Source organism: Rhinoraja longicauda, chromosome 2 (assembly GCF_053455715.1).
Source record: "Rhinoraja longicauda isolate Sanriku21f chromosome 2, sRhiLon1.1, whole genome shotgun sequence".
In the NCBI taxonomy this organism is placed as follows: domain Eukaryota; kingdom Metazoa; phylum Chordata; class Chondrichthyes; order Rajiformes; family Arhynchobatidae; genus Rhinoraja; species Rhinoraja longicauda.
The window spans coordinates 36,215,852-36,235,705 of record NC_135954.1 but is presented as its reverse complement, the minus strand read 5'-3'; the positions used below and the strand labels follow the sequence as shown (position 1 = coordinate 36,235,705).

The 19,854-nt window shown below is 48.8% G+C and overlaps 1 protein-coding gene across 3 annotated transcripts in view; it reads left to right on the top strand.

Annotated features, from left to right (window-relative positions):
• Positions 1–19,854, top strand: part of znf804b (zinc finger protein 804B) — a 569,768-nt gene that overhangs the window by 94,625 nt on the left and 455,289 nt on the right. For 2 of the 3 annotated variants that reach the window (XM_078417230.1, XM_078417220.1), the window contains exon 4: positions 14,560–14,640. The exons of the other annotated variant lie outside the window; for it this stretch is intronic. In XM_078417230.1, the coding sequence (XP_078273356.1) occupies positions 14,560–14,640 (81 nt within the window). The remainder of the gene's footprint in view (positions 1–14,559; positions 14,641–19,854) is intronic. 3 annotated transcript variants of the gene reach the window in all.

The window sequence follows — 19,854 nt, the reverse complement described above, 5'->3', positions numbered from 1 at the left end:
AAATAGGCATTCAAATCACACACCCTAAAACCCCCAAAAACACAGTCCAACAATAAAAACATCAAACAGGCACTCAAACCACCCAACCCCAAAAAAACACACAAAAAAGAAACATCCATCAAAGAAACATCCATCACAGTGAGTCTCCTCCAGTCCTCTCTCTCCTCACTGTGATGGAAGGCCACAATGTCTTTCCCTTCTCCTGCTGTCCTCGCCCGCAGTCAGGTTGTTGTGGTTGCAGGCCGCACCGGACGGTCCACAGCGGGCCAAGCCCAAGGCGCGTCGCGTCGCAGCCACTCCCGCAGCCTTCGAAGACGGCCGGCTCCGCCGATGATAAGTCCGATCCGGGGCGGGCGAACACGCTGTCGCTGTCGCTGCCGCTGTTGTTGCACGTCGGGGCGGTCGTGGCTCCCGACATTGAAACCCCCGCCCAGCAGAGAAATATCCCGCGGCCATCCTAGGCCGCGCCGGACGGTGAAATGTCCGCGCCCCAAGCCCCGCGATTCGGGGCGGGCGAACACGCTGCCGCTGCCGGAGCTCCCGATGTCGGCATCCACGCGGCCCGAGCCTAAGGCGAGTCGCAGCCGCACCCGCAGCCTCCGAAGACGGCCGGCTCCGGTGGTGGTAAGTCCGATCCGCGGGTTCTGCGAACCAGAGCCCTGGAGGCCGACAGCTCCAGGAGTTGGGCCGATGGTAGGCCGCAGCAGGAACGGAGACACGGCCCAGAAAACAAAGGTCGGGTCTCCGTTCTGAAGGGACACATATTTATAGTGTTACAGTTTCCCCCTCCCCCCCACATACACACATAGTACACAAACACAAAAACACCACATCACAACTACAATTAAGACCAAAAAAACCAACAAAAACACAAAGACAAATGGACCGCAGGTGAGCGGCAGCTGCTAGGGCAGTGCCGCCATTTTGTATGGCTATAGAGAAAGCTATAGAGCTTTCCTTTCTGCCTTCGTGCAGCTGAGGTACCACACAGGGATGCCATGCGTTAGGATGCTCTCTATGGTGCAGCGGTAGAAGGTCATCAGCAGCTGTTGGGGTAGACCAGACTTTTTCAGTGTTCTTAAGTAGAACAGTCTTTGTTGTGCCTTCTTGACCAGCGCAGCAGTGTTATTGGACCATGTTAGGTCCTCCGAAATGTGAGTGCCCAGAAACTTGAAGCTGGACACACTGTCCCCATTGATAGAGATCGGGGCATATTCCCCGTTATGTGACCTACGTGCTCCTTGGTCTTGGTGGTATTTAGGGATAGGTTGTTATTCGAGCACCAGTCCGCCAGGTTCTGCACCTCCGCTCTATAGTTTGTTTCATCCCCGTTGGTGATAAGCCCGATCACCGTTGTGTCGTCTGCAAACTTGACAATGGTGTTGGTGTCGAATGCAGGAACACAGTCGTGTGTGAAGAGGGAGTAGAGCATGGGGCTCAGAACACAGCCCTGTGGTGTGCCGGTACTCAGGGTGATAGTGGAGGACAGGTGCGGGCCCATTCTCACTGCCTGCGGTCGTTCCAGCAGGAAGTCCAGGATCCAGTCACATAATGACGAGCTGAGGCCTAGCTGGTGGAGTTTGGTGATGAGCTTTTTTTTTCTTTTTTTTTTTTTCTTTTTTTTTTTTCCAAAAATATTTATTCAAATATTAAAATAATATATACAATACAATAAAACCAAAACAGAACCCACCACCAGAGTATTATACAAACAAATATACCTATTGAAACTATTATACAATTATATTACAATCCCCATCCAGGATACATCCAATCCACCGCGGTGCCCAGCGGTCCCGGAAATCCTCCAGGGTGCCCATGGACAGCGCGTAGTCCCTCTCCAACACCACCCTGGCACGGACGTAACCCCGGAAAAGGGGCAGGCAGCTGGCTCGGTCAGAGCCCTCTTCCGCCTGGCGCCGTGAGTCGCGGATGGCCAGCTTGGCCTGGCCCAGGAGCAACCCAACAAGGACATCTTCGGCCCTACCCTCTCCCCTACGCACAGGGTGTCCAAAGATGAGGATGGTGGGTGAAAAATGCAGCCAAAAAGCAAGGAGCAGCCCCTTTAGATATTGGAACAGGGGCTGCAACCTCACACACTGCATGTACACGTGGTACACAGACTCTTCCAACCCGCAAAAGTGGCAGGCGGCTGGCGAGTCTGTGAACCGCGCGAGGAACAGGTTGCAGGGGACTCCTCGGTGCAATATCTTCCACCCCAGGTCCCCGATGGAGAGGGGCAGAATCCCTGCATAGAGGGACCCCCACCGCGGGGTCACCTCGCGACCGGAAGGCAACACCGACCGCCACTTAGTGTCCGGATGGTGGACCAGGGCGAGGAAGTGCAGGGTGTGGAGGAGGAGCCCGTACAGGACACGCCTCCCTGCGTCTCGGAGGGAGATGAAGGGTGTCGAGGAAATGCGACTCATGTTGTGTGGGACCGGCTCCCGGGAAGGATTACGGTGCCTCGGTCCGACGAGTACTTCCGGCTGAGCGGGGGTTTGCTCAGCCGCAGGTGCTCCACACATTTGAGCCTCTCCGACACCCAGCGGGGAAGGACAAGGGCCGGCTGCTCTCACGCCTGGGCCGCCGCCCTCCGTCAGCGGAGGGGGGGCCCGGTCGACAGCAACCAGGTTCCAGACTCTCAGCAAGTCCCGGTAGAAGCCGGGCATTCCCAGCAGGATAGCACGGCTGACGCCCACCATCGGGATCCGCGTACCTGCTTGAAGGCAGCGGCCCCGTTGGAAAAAGTGCATCGCCAGCACGTGCCACCTGGGAGGACGCTCCGAGTACAGGTATCTCTGCAGAGTCCTGAGGCGGAGAGCCGCCAACTGGGTGCGGATGCACACCAGCGACTGCCCGCCCTCCTCAATCGGGAGACTCAGGACCGCTGCAGAGACCCAGTGCTTTCCGTTGCCCCAGAAGAAGTCCACCAACTTCTTCTGGATGATCCCAGCAAAAGTGGCTGATGGGACCAATGTGGTCAATCTGTACCAGAGCAGGGAAGCTACGAGTTGGTTAATGACCAACACCCTGCCCCGGTAGGAAAGCACCCTGAGGAGGCCCAACCAGCGCCCAAGCCGGGCGACGACTTTCAACTCCAGCTCCTGCCAGTTCGCCAGCCAGGTCTCCGCGACGGGACTCAGGTAGACTCCCAAGTAAAGGAGGCGCGTGGTGCTCCACGTGAAAAACCGCATCTCCTCAGGGAGGAAGTCCACCTGCCAGGGACCCACCAAGAGTCCAGAACATTTCCCCCAATTGATCCTTGCAGAGGAGGCGGCCGAGAAGACTCGTTGGCACTCGCGCATCCTCTGCAGATCAGCGGGGTCAGTGACCATGAGGAGCACGTCATCGGCATAGACCGAGAGGACCACCTCCATATCTGGCTCGCGTAGAACCAAGCCCGTCAACCTCCTCCGAAGCAGACTAAGGAATGGCTCCACGCAGATGGCGTACAGTTGGCCTGACGTGGGGCAGCCCTGACGTACTCTGCGGAAGGGAATGGGGGCCGTCAAGGATCCGTTGACCTTGACGAGGCACTCCGCAGTGGTGTATAGAAGTCGGATCCGGGCCACAAAGTGCGGTCCGAACCCAAACGCCCGCAGAGTCCTCACCAGATACTCGTGATCCACCCTGTCGAAAGCCTTCTCCTGGTCAAGGGAGAGAAAGGCAGTGGGTACACCGGTCTCCTGAGCCAGGTAGACCAGGTCCCGGACCAGATGGATATTGTCCTGGATGGACCGGCCCGGGACTGTGTAAGACTGGTCAGGGTGGATCACTTGGGCCAGCACTGGGCCCAGACGGTTGGCCATTGCCTTAGCAAAGACCTTGTAATCGGTACAGAGGAGGGAGACCGGGCGCCAGTTCTTTAGTAGGCGGAGATCACCCTTCTTGGGCAGAAGGACCACTACAGCCCTCCGCCAAGACAGGGGCATCTCCCCGGTCGCCAGGCTCTCCCTCAGGACCATGGTGTAGTCCTCCCCCAGGGTCTCCCAGAAAGTGCGGAGGAACTCTGCTGTCAGGCCGTCCAGGCCAGGGGATTTGCTCCTTTGAATCTGATGGAGGGCCGCGGTCAGTTCGTCTAGTGTCAGGGGGGCGTCCAGACGCTCGGCACCCTCCGGGCCGACCGTGGTTAGACCTTCCCACAGATCACTGCACTCGTCCACGCCGGAGCTATCCGGTGAAAACAAGGTCCCATAAAAGGAACGAACCGCCGCGTTGATGTCTTCTGGTTCGGTGACGGGGGAGTCATCGTCAGCGAGCAGCTCCACTAACTGCTGACGGACTCCCCGCCACTTCTCCAGCGAGTAGAAGAAGGGTGAACCGCGGTCCAAATCGTGGAGCATTTGGATCCGCGACCTCACATACGCGCCTCGGGATTGCTGTAACTGCAGCTCCTTCAGCGCGTCCTTCTTCTCCTGGTATTCCCTCCAGAGGGTCGGGTCCCCACCGGTCTGACTTAGACGCGAATCCAAATCGAGCAGCTCACTCCCGAGCTGTCTGACCTTGGAATCGCGTCTCTTGGTAGACCCCCTAGTGTACTCCTGACAGAAACGCCGGATGTGGGCCTTGCCCACGTCCCACCATAGCCGCAGGGAGTGAAATCCTCCCCTCTTCCCCTTCCAAGCGGTCCAGAACCTCACAAACGAGTCCCGGAAACGGCGATCCTCCAGCAGCCGGTTGTTAAAGTGCCAGTACGCGGACCCTCCCCTCGTGCGCAGCGGGGTAAACTCCGCCCACACCAGGTGGTGGTCCGAGCAAGGCATCGGCCGCATGGAGGCCGCCGAGACGCGGGAGACGTACGCCCGAGAAATGTACAGGCGGTCAATGCGAGAACCACCCCCCTCTGACCTCCTGGAGAAGGTATTGGAGTCGGGGTGGAGGTTCCTCCAGGTGTCTACCAAGTCAAAGGAGCCCACGAGCTCCTTCAACTTCTTCACCGACTCCTGGCCGCGCTGGATACCGGAACGGTCTCCTTCCTCGAGGGTACAGTTGAAATCTCCCCCGAGGATCACGCAGTCGCCAGGGTCGATGGAGCTCAAAAGGGTAGACACCTCCCGGAACAGGCACGTCTGCAACACAGCGGGCTTGGGGGCGTACACGTTGACAAAATGCAACGGCACGCCATCCAGGCGCACGGCCAGGTGAAGCAAGCGGCCTGGCACCAATTCCTGGACCTTTAGGATTTCTGGCCGGAAATTCGGGGCCAGCAAAATGGCCACCCCACTGGAAATGGAGCTGAGGTGGCTCATGAAGACCTCACCACCCCACTCCAGGAGCCAGGTGGACTCGTCTCCTGGGATGGTGTGGGTTTCCTGCAGGAAGCTCACCGCATATTTCCCATCCCTCAGGGTTGAGAGATGGTTAAACCTGCGGAGAGGCCCCCTGCTGCCATTTATGTTATAACTGGCTATGGTGATCGCCATGTCAGGAGTACACTAGATCCCCTCAACAGTCCCCTGGTCACTGACAGCAGAGTCGCCTTTGCCGCTACGGACCCTAGATGGATTGGCAGTGCGTTTCACCTTCCGGATCTTGGCAACAAGGGACGCTCTACTGGTCCCTCTACCCTCAGCAGGAACGACGCTGCTCTGGGCCTCGGCGTCCTTTTCCAGGTCGTCCAAGAAAGACCTGAGCTGACGCCGGTCGTTCCCCTTCACCTCCGTCCCTCCCTTCACCCCCGTCCCTCCCTTCACCCCCGTCCCTCCCTTTCCCCTCCCCTTCCTTCTGAGGATGAGGTTCAGGGAGCTGGTGACCCCTTGTAAGTTCGGCCACCGGAGGGAGGCCAGTTTGGGCCGATGTTGGGCTCCTTCGGTGGCCGCGATGAACTCGCGGATCTCCTCCACTGGAATGAGAGGAGTGGCGTCGGGGGCAGCGAGAACATCCATTGACTCATTGCCCGAGGAGTCCCCTTCCACCCCCCCACTGCAGATGGAGTCACCATTCCCATCCTTGGACACACCTTCTGTGCTTGAGACTCCCGCCCCACTCTGCGCAGCGGTTGCCTCTTCCCCACCCTCTGGTCTCACCTCCACCTCAGTCCCCACCGTGGGGCCAGTGGCAGAGGGGCCTTCCTCGGGTGTACCTGGGCAGTCAAGACCATTGACAGTGGGGTCTATCCCTCCACCAGTTGGGCCCAGAGTGGACTCTGGTGCCCCAGACTCAGGGAGTCCCTCTGGAGCCAGGTCCTGCGGGAGAGAAGGGCTGGTTTCCCCTTCCCCCTCCCCGCCTACTATCCCTAACTCCACAGGCGTGTTCTCAACCTCGTCCTGGGTGGGTTGCTCCTGGGTTTCCTCGGGTGCATGAATCGGGATTCCCTCCCCAACAGGAATCTCTCCCTGCTCCATTACACCCGAGTGGTCCCCATCACCACCCTCCCCGGAAACCCCTTCAGAGCATGGAACCGGGGCCTGAACCAGAGGGCAGGAGTCATCCTCCACCACAGCACTCCCCACCCCACTGGAAGATTCCCCTATGTCCCCCTTCTGCTCCTCCCTGGAGAGATTCCTCCTTCTTTTTTTCGAAGGGGAGGAGCTCACAGACTCTGGGGTCACCTGAGCAACCCTAGTCTGCGGCTCCCCCTCCTCCCGCCCAATCCTCTCCGCCCCCGGCTGGATTATGGGGCTTGCGGACTCCCTAACGGGAGGTGACGGGATGGGTGGCAAAGTCTTATCCCCGGGGGGTTTGTTCCCCAGGTGCCTTATCTTCTTCGCCACCTTGCCCCCCTTCTTTTGACCCTCCCCATCCCCAGGGTTCCCTGACTCAACTACAGGGGGAGTGGGAGTGGGGGGGGGGGGGGAGGGGGGTTAGTGGCACCGGAGGCGGAGGCCTCCGCCCGGGATTTGGGGCAATTCCTCCGAATATGCCCCACTTCCTTGCAGGCGTGGCACCTCGGGCGGTCCGATGTCCAGAAGATGGTGAAGTCTCGCCCATCCTGCTGGACACAGAAGCGCCCGTCGACCACCTCCTCCCGGTCCAGCAACATTGTCAACTGGCGCCGGAGGGAGAGAACGTGCTGCAAGTCCTTCCTGCGGAACCCCATGGGTATTGGGGTGATGTCGGTGAGGATCTTCCCCAGGATATGAAGGTGGGGAAGGAGGGCCTCGTTCTTGATGCAAGGCGGGACGTTGGATAGGACCACCCGCTGCGCGGTGGACCCCAGGGGCTCGACCTGTAGGAAAAGTCCACCCACTGTGACCCCTTTACATACAGTCGCGTTCACCCCCTCAACGGACTCCAGGAAGAACACGCCCTTCCCAAACATTATACCCACATACACAATGCCTACAGGCTTGGCTGCCACTGCCACAGCAGCCGCGCAGTCCTCCAGGTTCATTTGGGGGGGCATGTAGCACCTGACCCCATGTTCAAAGTGTAGGTTCCTCATGGGGAACCGGGCCCCCAGAGGAGCAGCCGAAGCAGCTGAAGCAGCCGCCTTAGCATAACTCCCCGAAGGCCCCGATCCCCCAGAACGCTGACCCTGCATGATGTCAGGCACTACAGTGAAACAAAAACACTGATACACAAAGACAATCCAAAAGGCACGGGGCCAAGTCCAAACACACAAACAAGTGTAGAACAGTTCAAGGGAGGGATGCGAGTGGTGTTGCCTCGAACGTCAATAATGGCGGCTCCCACTAAAAACTGCTGCGTCACGGCCTCTTGGCCCTGGTATCTCGGCTCTCCTGCGTTCCCTGGTGAGCTGCAGACTTTCTCAAGCAATCCCCGCTGGTCTTCGCTGCTCCTGCAGCAACGAAAGGGATTCACCTGCAGTCTGTTATTGTTGGAAGCCTATCTCTGATAGAGAGGAGGCTCCTTCAGCTCCAGGTCTCAAGGCAGCAGAAGAAGGTCGAGGGTGTAGAAAAACTCCCACACCGCACGAAAACCAGACCCGTCCGGTCAGTAGCGACGAGGCAGTAGGGGGGGGGGGTTGTTCTGGACGCAGGTGTATCAGTCCAGACAGGTTTTTCTCCCCCTTTTTGTGCGCCACAGTTTCCTGGCAGGTTGCCAGCCTCAGTAGTGGGAGCTGAGCAGTCAGCTGATAACACCGCTCGCAGCCCCAAAACACACAGAAACCTTTTAAAAAGATTTCTGTAGCGTCGCAGCGATACCCAAAGATGTTTAGAGTACCGCTGTATGTTTAGAAACTCACTCGTTCGAGTGATTGAAACAGAGCTCCGCAGCACCACACCCCACACCTGAGCTTGGTGGGGATGACCGTGTTGAAGGCGGAGCTATAGTCTATGAATAGCATCCTCACGTACGTGCCCTGTCTCTCTAGGTGAGTCAGGACAGTGTGAAGAGCCAGAGAGATGGCGTTCTCTGTGGATCTATTTGCCCTGTATGCAAATTGATGTGGGTCCAGTGAGTCAGGGATGCTGGATTTGATGTGTGAGAGGACCAGCCTCTCAAAGCACTTCATGACTATCGGCGTTAGGGCAACCGGGCGGTAGTCGTTCAGGTTGGAGATCTTTGCTTTTTTCGGCACCGGAACTATGATAGCCGACTTCAGGCACTTGGGGACCGTAGCTAGAGATAATGACAGGTTGAAGATCCTGGTGAATACCTCAGCCAGCTGTTCAGCACAGTCCTTCAGTACCCTTCCTTGAACTCCATCCGGTCCTGCAGCCTTGCGTGGGTTGACCCTTTGCAGAGCGCGTTTGGAGAATATCAACCCTTAATCTTCTGAGGGTATGCATTTTGTTGACACACTTTATTATTTGCATCTTTGTCCTTGTTATTAGGACCCACACTAGCTTATGGAATTTTGATTAGTCCTATAATTTTATCTCTCGGAATAAATCCCTTGATTTGTCCATGTTGAATTTCTGTACTGACATTTAACTTCAGATGAACATCTCTCCAGATCTTCTATGTTCATATCCATGAAAAGATTTGCTGATTTTTACTTGGACAAGTTTAGAAGAATGAGGGGGAAATCACATTGAAACCTACAGGATAATATCTGAAGAAGGTCTTCACCCAAAATGTTACCTATCTAGGTGGTCCAGGGTTGCTGGTTGACCCATTGAGTTACTCCAGCACTTTATGTCCTATGGAGGATAATGAAAAGCCTAGAGAGAGTAGACATGAAATGGATATTTCCAGTAATGGGAGAGTCTAGAACTAGGGGGCACAACCTCAGAATTAAAGGACATACATTTAGAATGGAGATAAGGATGAATTTCCTTAGCCAAAGGGTGGTGAATCTAAAGAATTAATTGCCATCGATGGTTGTGGAAGCCAAGACATTGGGAATTTTTAAAGTGGAGATTGATAGGTTCTTGATTAGGAAGGGTGTCAATGGTTATGGGGTGAAGACAGTAGCATGGGGTTGAGAACAAAATATAGATGAGCCATGATTGAATGACAGAGCAGACTCGATGGGCTGAATAGCCTAATTCTGCTCCTATCTTTTATGGTCTTATGGAAAATATCTGAAAATCCTAAGAGATTGTCCAGGTATATAAAGAGTAAAATGGTGGTTAGGGAAAGAATATGTTCCCTTAATGATCAAGATGGCCGTTATCGTTTAGTTTAGTTTAGTTTATTATCATGTGTACTGAGCTACAGTGAAAAGCTTTTGTTGTATGCTAACCAGACAGCGGAACGACAATACATGATTGCAATCGAGCCATCCCCAGTGTACGGATAAATAATTAAGGAAATAGTGTGTATAACGTTTATTGCAAGGTAATGTCCAGTAAAGTCTGATCAAAGATAGTCCAAGAGTCTCCAATGAGCTCAGGATGGCTCTCTAGTTGTTGCTAGGATGGTTCAGTTGCCTGATAACAGCAGGGAAGAAACTGTCTCTGACTCTGGAGGTGTACCTTTTCACATTTCTATACATTTTGCCTGAAAGAAAGAGGCGAGAAGTGGGAGTGGCCAGGTTGAAAATCTTCCTTGATTATGCTGGTGTCTTGCCGAGACAGCATGAGGCCGTGAGGCAGCGTGAGAAAAAAGGATGACAAGTAAGGGAACCTTGGATGACCAAAGAAGTTATAAATTTGGTCAAAAAGAACATTAAGTGCATGTAAGGATGGATAGGACCTTTGAGGAATATGAAGAATAGTGGAAATAACTCAAGCAGGCCATCAGAAGGGCCTAAAGGAGCCACAAAATGGCTTTGGTGAGTTGAATTTAAAACAAAAGAGTAACCAGCGATAAGGTAGGACTGGGCTATGTTCTCTTCTCGCTGGTACTGTCAGGCAGGAGGTACAGATGATTGGACTTGCTCACCACCAGGTTCAGGAACAACTACTTTCCTACAATTATTACATTCTTGTTCCGATGCACACAACGCTAATCCCACCATGATAATGGAACATTACGGACCTGCTTGCACTATCATTCTTGTTTTCCAATTGTATATTTTTGCAATAATGTCTTGTTTTTGCATTGCGTTTTTCTCTTCAATGTAGTGCGGAATTTACCTGAAGTTTATGTGTTATTTATGTATGATTTATGTTTCTATAATTTTTGTTGTTTCAGTCTATTTGCTTGTGATTTTCATTTACATGATTTTCATTGTAGCTGTACTTCAACATACTTGTGCAAATGACAATAAATTGGATTTGTCATGCTGAATTTTGCCGCATTTCCTGTCAGTAGGAACCACCTTCAGTTATCTTGATTTCGGTGCCAGTTTTTTGATGTTTGCCATGTGAATCGATCAGCATGTGGGCTCTTCTTGCTGTCTTTCGTTAATGTTGATCTTGCTGTTGACATTGACAAAGTGAAACAATGGCATCATCACTGCAGGAGCTGCGGTCAGAAATTTGCAACTTTACATGTGTAAGGACATAACTCATTATGCCACTTTGCTGGCCTATTATATGTTTAATTGTTAAAGGAGGTACAACTTACCATCTTCCTATTTAATTGTTAGCTTTAAACTAATCAACGACGGCAATATGTGATGTGGCACTTCAACAGTTCAACAGTTCAACAGTTCAACAGTTCAACAGAGCTTTATTTGTCATTCGGTACCAAGGTACCGAACGAAACTACATAGCAGTCACACACAAAAAAGAACACAAGACACATGACCCCAACACACAAACGTCCATCACAGTGACTCCAAACACCCCTCACTGTGATGGAGGCAACAAAACTTCCACTCTCTTCCCCACGCCCACGGACAGACAGCTCGTCCCCGACCGACCCGCACAGTCCCCGCAAGGGGATGGAAGTCCCCGCGGCCGAGTCGCACCGGGCGCTGAGACGTCTCGCGGCCGAACCGGGCGATGGAAGGCCCCGCGACCGAGCCGTGCGCAGTTAAGTCCCGCGGCCGAGCCGCACCGGGCGATGTTAGGCCCCGCGGCCAAGCCGCACCGGGCGATGTTAGGCCCCGCGGCCAAGCCGCACCGGGCGATGTTAAGTCCAGCGGCCGAGCCGCACCAGCGATGAAAAGTCCCGCGGCCGAGCCGCGCCGGGCGATGTTAGGCCCCGCGGCCCGGGCACTGTTAAGCCCAGCGGCCGAGCCGCACCAGCGATGTTAGGCCCCGCGGCCGAGCCGCACCGGGCACTGTTAAGTCCAGCGGCCGAGCCGCACCAGCGATGTTAGGCCCCGCGGCCGAGCCGCACCGGGCGATGGAAGGCCCCACGGCCAAGCCGCACCGGGCGATGGAAGGCCCTGCGGCCGAGCCGCACCCCGCGCCGTGAGGCAGAGACCTAAAAGAGAAAGGTTTCCCCCACCCCCCCACCCACACCACCACCCCCACACATACACAACCAAAAAAAAACAAAAAACCATCCCAACACCGACACACAACAAACAAAAAAGGAAAAAAGACGAACAGACTGCTAGCGAGCCGCAGCCGTTAGGCGCCGCCACTTCCGCCACTTGGGTTAATAACTAAAAAAATAACAAATTTTTGAACTAATCATGAGATTTCAAGAGACCATACATCATCATTATCACTTTGATATTATTACAATGTATGCCTGGTGCATTAACCCACCCAAGGGCCATCTTTTGCTATCATAATGATGACCACTATGAATAAAACCTGAAGTGGATAATTTATCAAAATGCCTTTGAGAGTTGTGCTGGTATTAATCGGATCATGAAATGTCCAGGATTATTATTATAAACTAATATTCACATTTAGTTGATATGTTTTGATTATGTATGCTGCAGTGACTGTAAATAACAGCCCAAGTCTTCATTTATGCTGAGAATGAAGTAATGTACATATCATAGCCAAAGCTTTCCTGAAATGTGTAAACATTATAGACATTTCATTGAATGTGAACATAAATTAAAAAATGCATTCTTAATAAAAAATAAGATTTATACGTTACAGTGGAAATTTCTATGACTATAATGCTTGCGCATTGCATGGAAAATGGGAAACTGTTAATAACAGCTGATTAAACTGTATCTGAATTAAATGGATACTTTGGACCATCAACCAGCAGATTACATTGATTATTTCTTAATCCCGACACAGCATTTATTTAGGCCAATTTATTCAATACATTTAAAAATATTAGATGCATTAATAATTTAATTTTGTTAAGTCTATATTTACTTCAAAATATTCTACAAGATAATAAACATAGATTAAATTAAACTTCACAATGTCAATTGCTTTAAAATGAAGAATGTGGTTAAATTGGATGCTACCTTGTGAAACAATATCTGGCATCTTGATTCATCTTCCCAAACAATGTAGTACAGTGAAATGTAAGTATGTACACTGATTCATTATCATTACAGCAGAGAGGTAGATCACTCAACTCATTGAGTAATTGCTGGCTTCAGGTCGAGCAATCGAGACCAGGGGCCTCCAAACTTTTCAGCACGAGGGCCACATTATATATTTGGAACATTTTTGTGGGCCGTAGGAAAAAATAAAGAAATGTCAGTTTTATAAATTTAATGAGGTTTATATGGCATCAAATAAATAATATTCAATTTTTAAAAAGAGCTTGAAATATTGGAATATATATATACCGTAGGTGTACAATTATTTGTAAAACAGAAAAAATACAGTGACCAGTGGGCATGCAGACAGTATAGAAATATCATATATAATGGTGGAGTGACCACACGTGTGGCAGTGACTCCACTAAGAAATCATTCAAATTTAAAATTATTATTAAGTCGGCAGCTGCATACAAACCCTTAACGTGATAGCCTACCTGACGTGTAAGTTCGGAAACTGCCGAGATCGGCCCTGAAGACCGGAGAACTGAGGAGGAGGGAGCCACTGGTGACGACGGACACGATGAGTGGGACAGTAGGAGAGGGGTAATGCCTCCAGCGCCTGCAAGGTCGGCTGCAGAAGGGTTTTCCCCCGGGACACAGAGGCGGTCGGTCGGGCGAGCAGAGGGGCGTCGATCGACGGGCCGAGCCAATCGAGGGCGACGGAGGAGGTCCTGTAGCAGCCTGGGGCTCGCCTGGATCGGGAGCCGCGCCAGTACATCCAGAGTGCGGACCTGACATTCGACTTTCTGTAAACGGTGCCAAAGTATGGTGGTGAATCGTGCACATGTGATCTATGCTAAAATAATTCCACTGCGCAGTGCACACAATAAACTACCATTCATATAGGTCGCTAAAAAAAAGAAAAAAGTTTGCACGCTACCACAGAACTCGCAGCATGGAATGTATTTACTGCGGGTCGGATAAAATCTCGTGGTGGGCCGGATGTGGCCCGTGGGCCACAGTTTGGAGACCGTTGATCTAGACAATCCCATTTGCCCTGCAAATTATCTTCCCTCAAATGCCCATGCTTCCCTTTTAAAAGCATGGTTTTATTCTTTTTCCATTGCCGTTAAAAACAGTGAGTTCCACATCATATTTATTCTGTATATTTTTTTTCATCACTTCGCCCTTGTATGTTTTTGCCCATAATTTTAAATGGGTGTCTCCTTTCCTTGTACAATCAGCTAATGAAAACAGCACACCCTATGTAAACTATTCTTAAAACCTCCTCCTATTCTCTGTTGTAAAAAGAACAACCTTATTTAAATCTTGAATTGGGATTTATTTCCTTGAAAGGGAATTCTTTCCTTCCAGAACCTGGAGTGAGGACGTAGAATGCAGGACCTGAGTTTCTTTGGCTTTGACTGAACTTAAATTATCTTATTAAGGTTGCAGCTTGGGGCAGCACAACGGCACAGTTGGTAGAGCTGTTGCTTCACAGAGTCAGAGATCAAGGTTCAGTCCTGACCTCGGGTGCTGTTTGTGTTGAGTTTGCACATTCTCCCTGTGACCTTGTGGGTTTGTTCCAGGTGTCCCGGTTTGCTCCCACATTCCAAAGATGTGCGGGTTTGTAGGTTAATTGGCCTTTGTAAATTGCCCTGTGTTTAGGGAGTGGATGTGCAAATGGGATAACATGGAACTAGAGCGAACCGGTGATCAAAGGTCAGTGTGGACTCAGTGGGCCAAATGGCATGGTTTCAGGCTGTATTTTTCAATCAATAAAATTAGTATCTAAAGTACTTTAATGTTGAAAGTAAAAACATAAATATATTAATGCTTCCTGCCTTTTGCAAGCTTGAAGTTGTATGTTGTTTTGTTACCTGAGTCTCTTTCTGGTCTTTTAGGTAGATTATGAAAGTGATGTAGCAGAACAAACCTCGGCAACAGAAAGGAAACAATCAGAACAACTAAAACAAAAGTATAAGGTAACAATTTGAATGTCTATTTCTTGTTTCTTGATCCTGTACTAAACTTAACTTGGCAAGCGGACATTGTATTGAAATGTTCAATAGTTGTGCACCTTAAGACGGTCAAAAATATCATCGGTGGCATGTTCTCAGCTTTATCTGGAGTAATCTGTTGATTGCAATATTTAGATTATGGTTTTGTTTATGTTTCTTATCAGTCATTTATAGAATTCAATCTGAATGTGATAATTTGAAGAAGGAATATACAGTAACTAACATACATTTAAATTTATAACTTATCTTACGAACAAATGACAGGTTTAGCTCCGTATCCATAGACATGGTGATCACTGTTAGGGTAGCAAACCAAAATTTTGTTCAGTATTCACATGATGGAATTATTCTTAGATTTTTATTTTAATTCAGAAAACTGCACTGAGCCTAAGCAACTGGTGTATAACTATAAACTGTTGTTACTAACCTTTCATTGACTCTAGGTCATCAATAAATACTGAGCAATGAAGTTTCAATATTACTTTTGATGCTGCAGGATTTGATCCATTGTGTGGAACAAATTTTAAAAAAAAGAATCAATGCTGTCTGGAAAGAGTGGTAGAGTAATGAAGGCAGTGGAGTTGCTGCCTCACTACTCCAGAGACAGTTTCAAATCTGAATTCTGCTGCTGCCTGCATCGTATTTGTACAATCTCCCATTCCACTGGGTGTTCTGGTTTCCACCTACATCCCAGAGACACATGGGTTGGTGGGTCAATTGGCCACTGTCAATTATCCCTAGTGTGCAGATGAGTGGTAGAATGTTGAGGAAATTGATAGGAATGTCAGAAGCATGGTTCACGAGGAACATCAGTGGGAGAATGGGATAGTTCTGTAATCTGGCATAGACTCGATGGGCAGAATAGCGTTCTTCCTTGTGATATGAAAATGCAGAATATGGTGACATTTATTCAGAATATAAGAATAATCAAACCAACAAATGTTCATTGGAAATTATCAATGATTGGGCATTAATTAATTGACAATTTTTTTGTTTCATTATTTTTGTAATCTGGTTGAACCATTGGGAATTAATCGCTGATTACCTTGATTTCTTTTTCTATTTCCAAATAAAATATAAGATGTGAATTAGAATTCTGACTAAATCATATTGAAAAGCATACATAATTATAATGTAAGTAGGCTATTTAACTTCTTGCAAGAAAACAAAATAGAAAAATATACAAAGAGAAGAGTACCTACGTTTTTCACAAATTAGAATAAAATTAAGTTAAATATTTGATGATTGTATTAATTAACTCAAAGGAAATAGTGAGATACATGCAAGAATATGAATAGATATACAGATTTATATTTGTATAATATATTCCACATTTTCTGGATTCCCCAAAGTACTTTTCAGCCACTGTTTAAAGTTATGAAGCGCAGAACATTTATTCCCACAAACCAATGAAGTAAATGACTCCTGTTTTTAATTGGATGCTGGTTGATTGATTAATCTTAGCATGGTGCTGAGAATAAACTCATTTCCATTGCAGCCTCCAGGACCATAGTTCATTCAGTTCTGCCTCCTTTCCTCTGTCTGTGATCAGCTGCCAAAGTGTCAGACTTTGGAATTCTTTTCCTTAAATTCCCCCTTACAGCCCTCGGGGAAAGTCCATCTCTGACCTAATCATTAGTCACCCAAAGAATGAGGTGAGCATGTTAGTTGCGATTGGTGGGGCTGGTGAGCTGTGGAAGGCGAAATCCCAGAAAAGTATGTGTTTTCAGAAGGCTGGCTGCAATTCACTGAGGTCTGCATTAATCTGCAATACAAAAGGCGATATATATGTGAGCTAGCCCCTCATAGAGATATGTCATTTTCAAACGTCTTAATTGTGCAACTCGAGGGAGGTTAATTGTGGGCTTTGGTGTTTTGTGTAACATTTCACATCCACAAGCTGTGTGCCTATAGGAGAACTAAAGCACAGAGAACAGGATCCATTAAGGCGGAGGAGTAGGAATAGGTGAAGGAGTAGGAAGAGGTGGAAGAAAAGCCAAAGGAGGAGTAGGCAGAAGATGATGTAGAACAGTGTTGATCGTCTCCCCATTTTATTACAAGATTAACTTTTGGTTACATTGGTCTACCCTCTAATAGCCATGCACAAAAGCCAATTCTGCATCTTTACCTCAATGCAATTCTTGCAAAGCAGACCAATAAACAACGGTTTTCCTGTCAGAATCTCCGAGTGCCCAGTAACAATTCACATCCTCTCATTTGCCATTGCACAATTCTTTTTAAACTACTTATTTATTTTCAGGATCTGGGCATCACAGTAAAGCCATGTTTGAATACCCATCCAGAATTACCTTTTAGAATGTGGCAGTGAGTCATCCCAATGAACTGTACAGCTTTACTTATAAAGTGCTGGTGAGGAGTACAATATGTAATTTTGAACCAGCCATGGTGAAAGTTTAACGATATACATCTATGTCAGGATGGTATGTGACCTGGAGGGGTACTTGCAGATGGTGTGTATCCATTTGCTATGATTTAGTAGTGGTTGTGGATTTGTGATATGCTGTTGGAGTAGCAGGATAACTGCCATGCATTTGCAGTTTCTTCTCAGCTGTTATCAGGCAACTGAAGTATCCAATCACTAACTAGAGAGCAGTTCTGAGCTACCATCTATCTCATTGGAGGCCTTCGGACTATCTTTAATCGGACGTTACTGGACTTTATCTTGCACTAAACATTATTCTGAAGAAGGGTCTCGACCCAAAACGTCACCCAATTCCTTCTCTGCAGTGATGCTGCCTGTCCCGCTGAGTTACTCCAGCATTTTCTGTCTACATTTAAACCAGTATCTGCGGTTCCTTCCTACACATTATTCTCTTTATCCTGTATCGGTACACTGTGGGCAGCTTGATTGTAATCATGTATCGTCTTTCTGCTGAGTGGGTAGCATGCAACAAAAAAAAAGCTTTTCACTGTACTTTGGTACACGTGACAATAAACTAAACTAAACCAAATATATATCGTAGTTGGCTGTGGAGGAGGACTAATGTTCACAGTGGTGGATGGAATACCAATAAAACAGACTAGATTATTTTGAACGAATGTTATTGGAGCAACATTAATCCAGGCAAATGGAGGGCATTTCATCAAAATCCTGTCACGTGCCTTTTTTGATGGAAAGGCTGTGAGGTATCGGGAGACTTGTTTATCACAGAATATCTACCTCAGACCTGCTCTTGTAGATAATGTGGCTAGTCTAGTTGAGATTCTGATCAATGGTGTTCGCCAGGGTGTTGATGGTGAAGGACCCAGCAGTGCTTATGCCATTGATTGTCAAGAGCAGATAGACTATTTCTTGATGGTCATTGCCTAGCACTTATGTGGCATGAATATTAGTTGCAGCTCATCAGTCAGTGGCTGAATTTGTGTTCCCCTTGCTGCATATTGGTATGGACTACCTTGTATGCTGAGGATTTAAGAATGGAATTGAAAATTGTGCAATAATCAGTGAACATTTTCTCATATTAAGATAAAGGAAGGTCACCGATGAAGCAGCTGCAGATGGTTGTACTTAGAAACCCTTTGGTGAAGTCCTGAACTTGTCTAAATGACCTGCAACAATCATAGCCATTTCCTTTGTTGAGCATTTAGAAGACCTAGGAGCCCCGGTTCTCAGTACCATGACTGGGATGCTGTATGATACCTTGGCCATTGGTAGATCCATTGATCACAGCTGTGGCTTGATATCAAGTGGAATCAGTTGAATTGGCTGAAAACTGGTTTATGATATGGGATCTCAGGTAGGAACTGAGATTGATCTTCTGTTCTGCCTTTCTGAATAAACCTGGCCTGTAAACACTTCAGCCGTGCCTTTAGCACTCACATCCTGTTTGCAGTCCTCATTGGAAATGGAAATGTTTTTGATGCCTTCTTCTCCTGGTTGGAGTTTAATTGTTCACACTGTTCACAGCTAGATATGGTGAGACTGTATAGCTTTGACCTGATCTGTTCATTATGAAATTGCTTAGTGCATGTTATTTTTGGTGTTTAGTATGGGTGTTGATGCTTAATCATCTAATCTTCTGGTGTCCCTGGTACTATTCCACCCCCATCTGCACTCCTCATTTAACTAGGACTGAACCTCTGCTTTTATAATATTTGTATATGTGCCGTCCAATGAGGATGCAGATTGGAGCGGTGTAGATTTTTGATGCTACTGATGGCCCGCATCATTATCTGGATGTCAACTTCTGAATTGCCAGACCTCTTTTATGTCCATCCCATTTAACACCTTTGAAATGTCATGCGTCACAATGGAGGTATTCCGAAAGTGAGGGTGGAATTTTACATCCACAAGCTCTGTGCAGCGTTTTTTCTAGGGCATTCTTTCATTAAGAAAGGCGAATCTTAAATAAACACATTCTGGGACTTACGCTTGAGTCAGACTTCAGGTTTCTTCAAACGAGCACGGTGTGGTTGGGTTACCTGCCACTATATCACACCGTCACTGCCGTAGCTTCAGAATTGTCTTATATATCCATGGGCGTTGAATCACAGGATGTGTGTCCGACTGAGCAGAACTCATAGCATCCTATATCTTCCGAGGCAAAAACTTTGCCGCCATCTCCATCTCTACCATCTGCACTTGTTCATTTGTGATGTGTGAGCCACTAGGTAAAAACCTCAATCCTCTCGGGCTGCACGGTGGTGCAGCGGTAGAGTTGTTGCCTTACAGCGCTTGCAGCACCGGAGACCCGGGTTCGATTCCGACTATGGGTGCTGTCAGTACGGAGTTTGTATGTTCTCCTCGTGACATGTGTGGGTTTTCTCCGAGGTCTTCGGTTTCCACCCACACACCAAAGACGTACAGGTTTGTAGTTAATTGGCTTGGTAAAAGTAAAAATTGTCCATGGTGTGTGTAAGAAAGTATTAATGTGCACAGGGAACGCTGGTTAGCGCTGGCCCGATGGGCCGAAAGGCCTGTTTCCGCGCTGTATCTCTAAACTAAACTCTCACCAAAATGTGAATTTCTGAGTTGATGCTTAGCGTGCAGAGGTCCTGGGATAACATAACCTCAGATGCATTGCCATCTTTGGAGTCAGTGGCAGTACTACTCACTGGCTAACTGGATGCCTCCTGTTGTTTGAAAATCCTGTGGAAGTTTAAAGACGTCAATGACTATTGTTAAGGATGTCTTGACCATTTGCACTTGATCTTTTT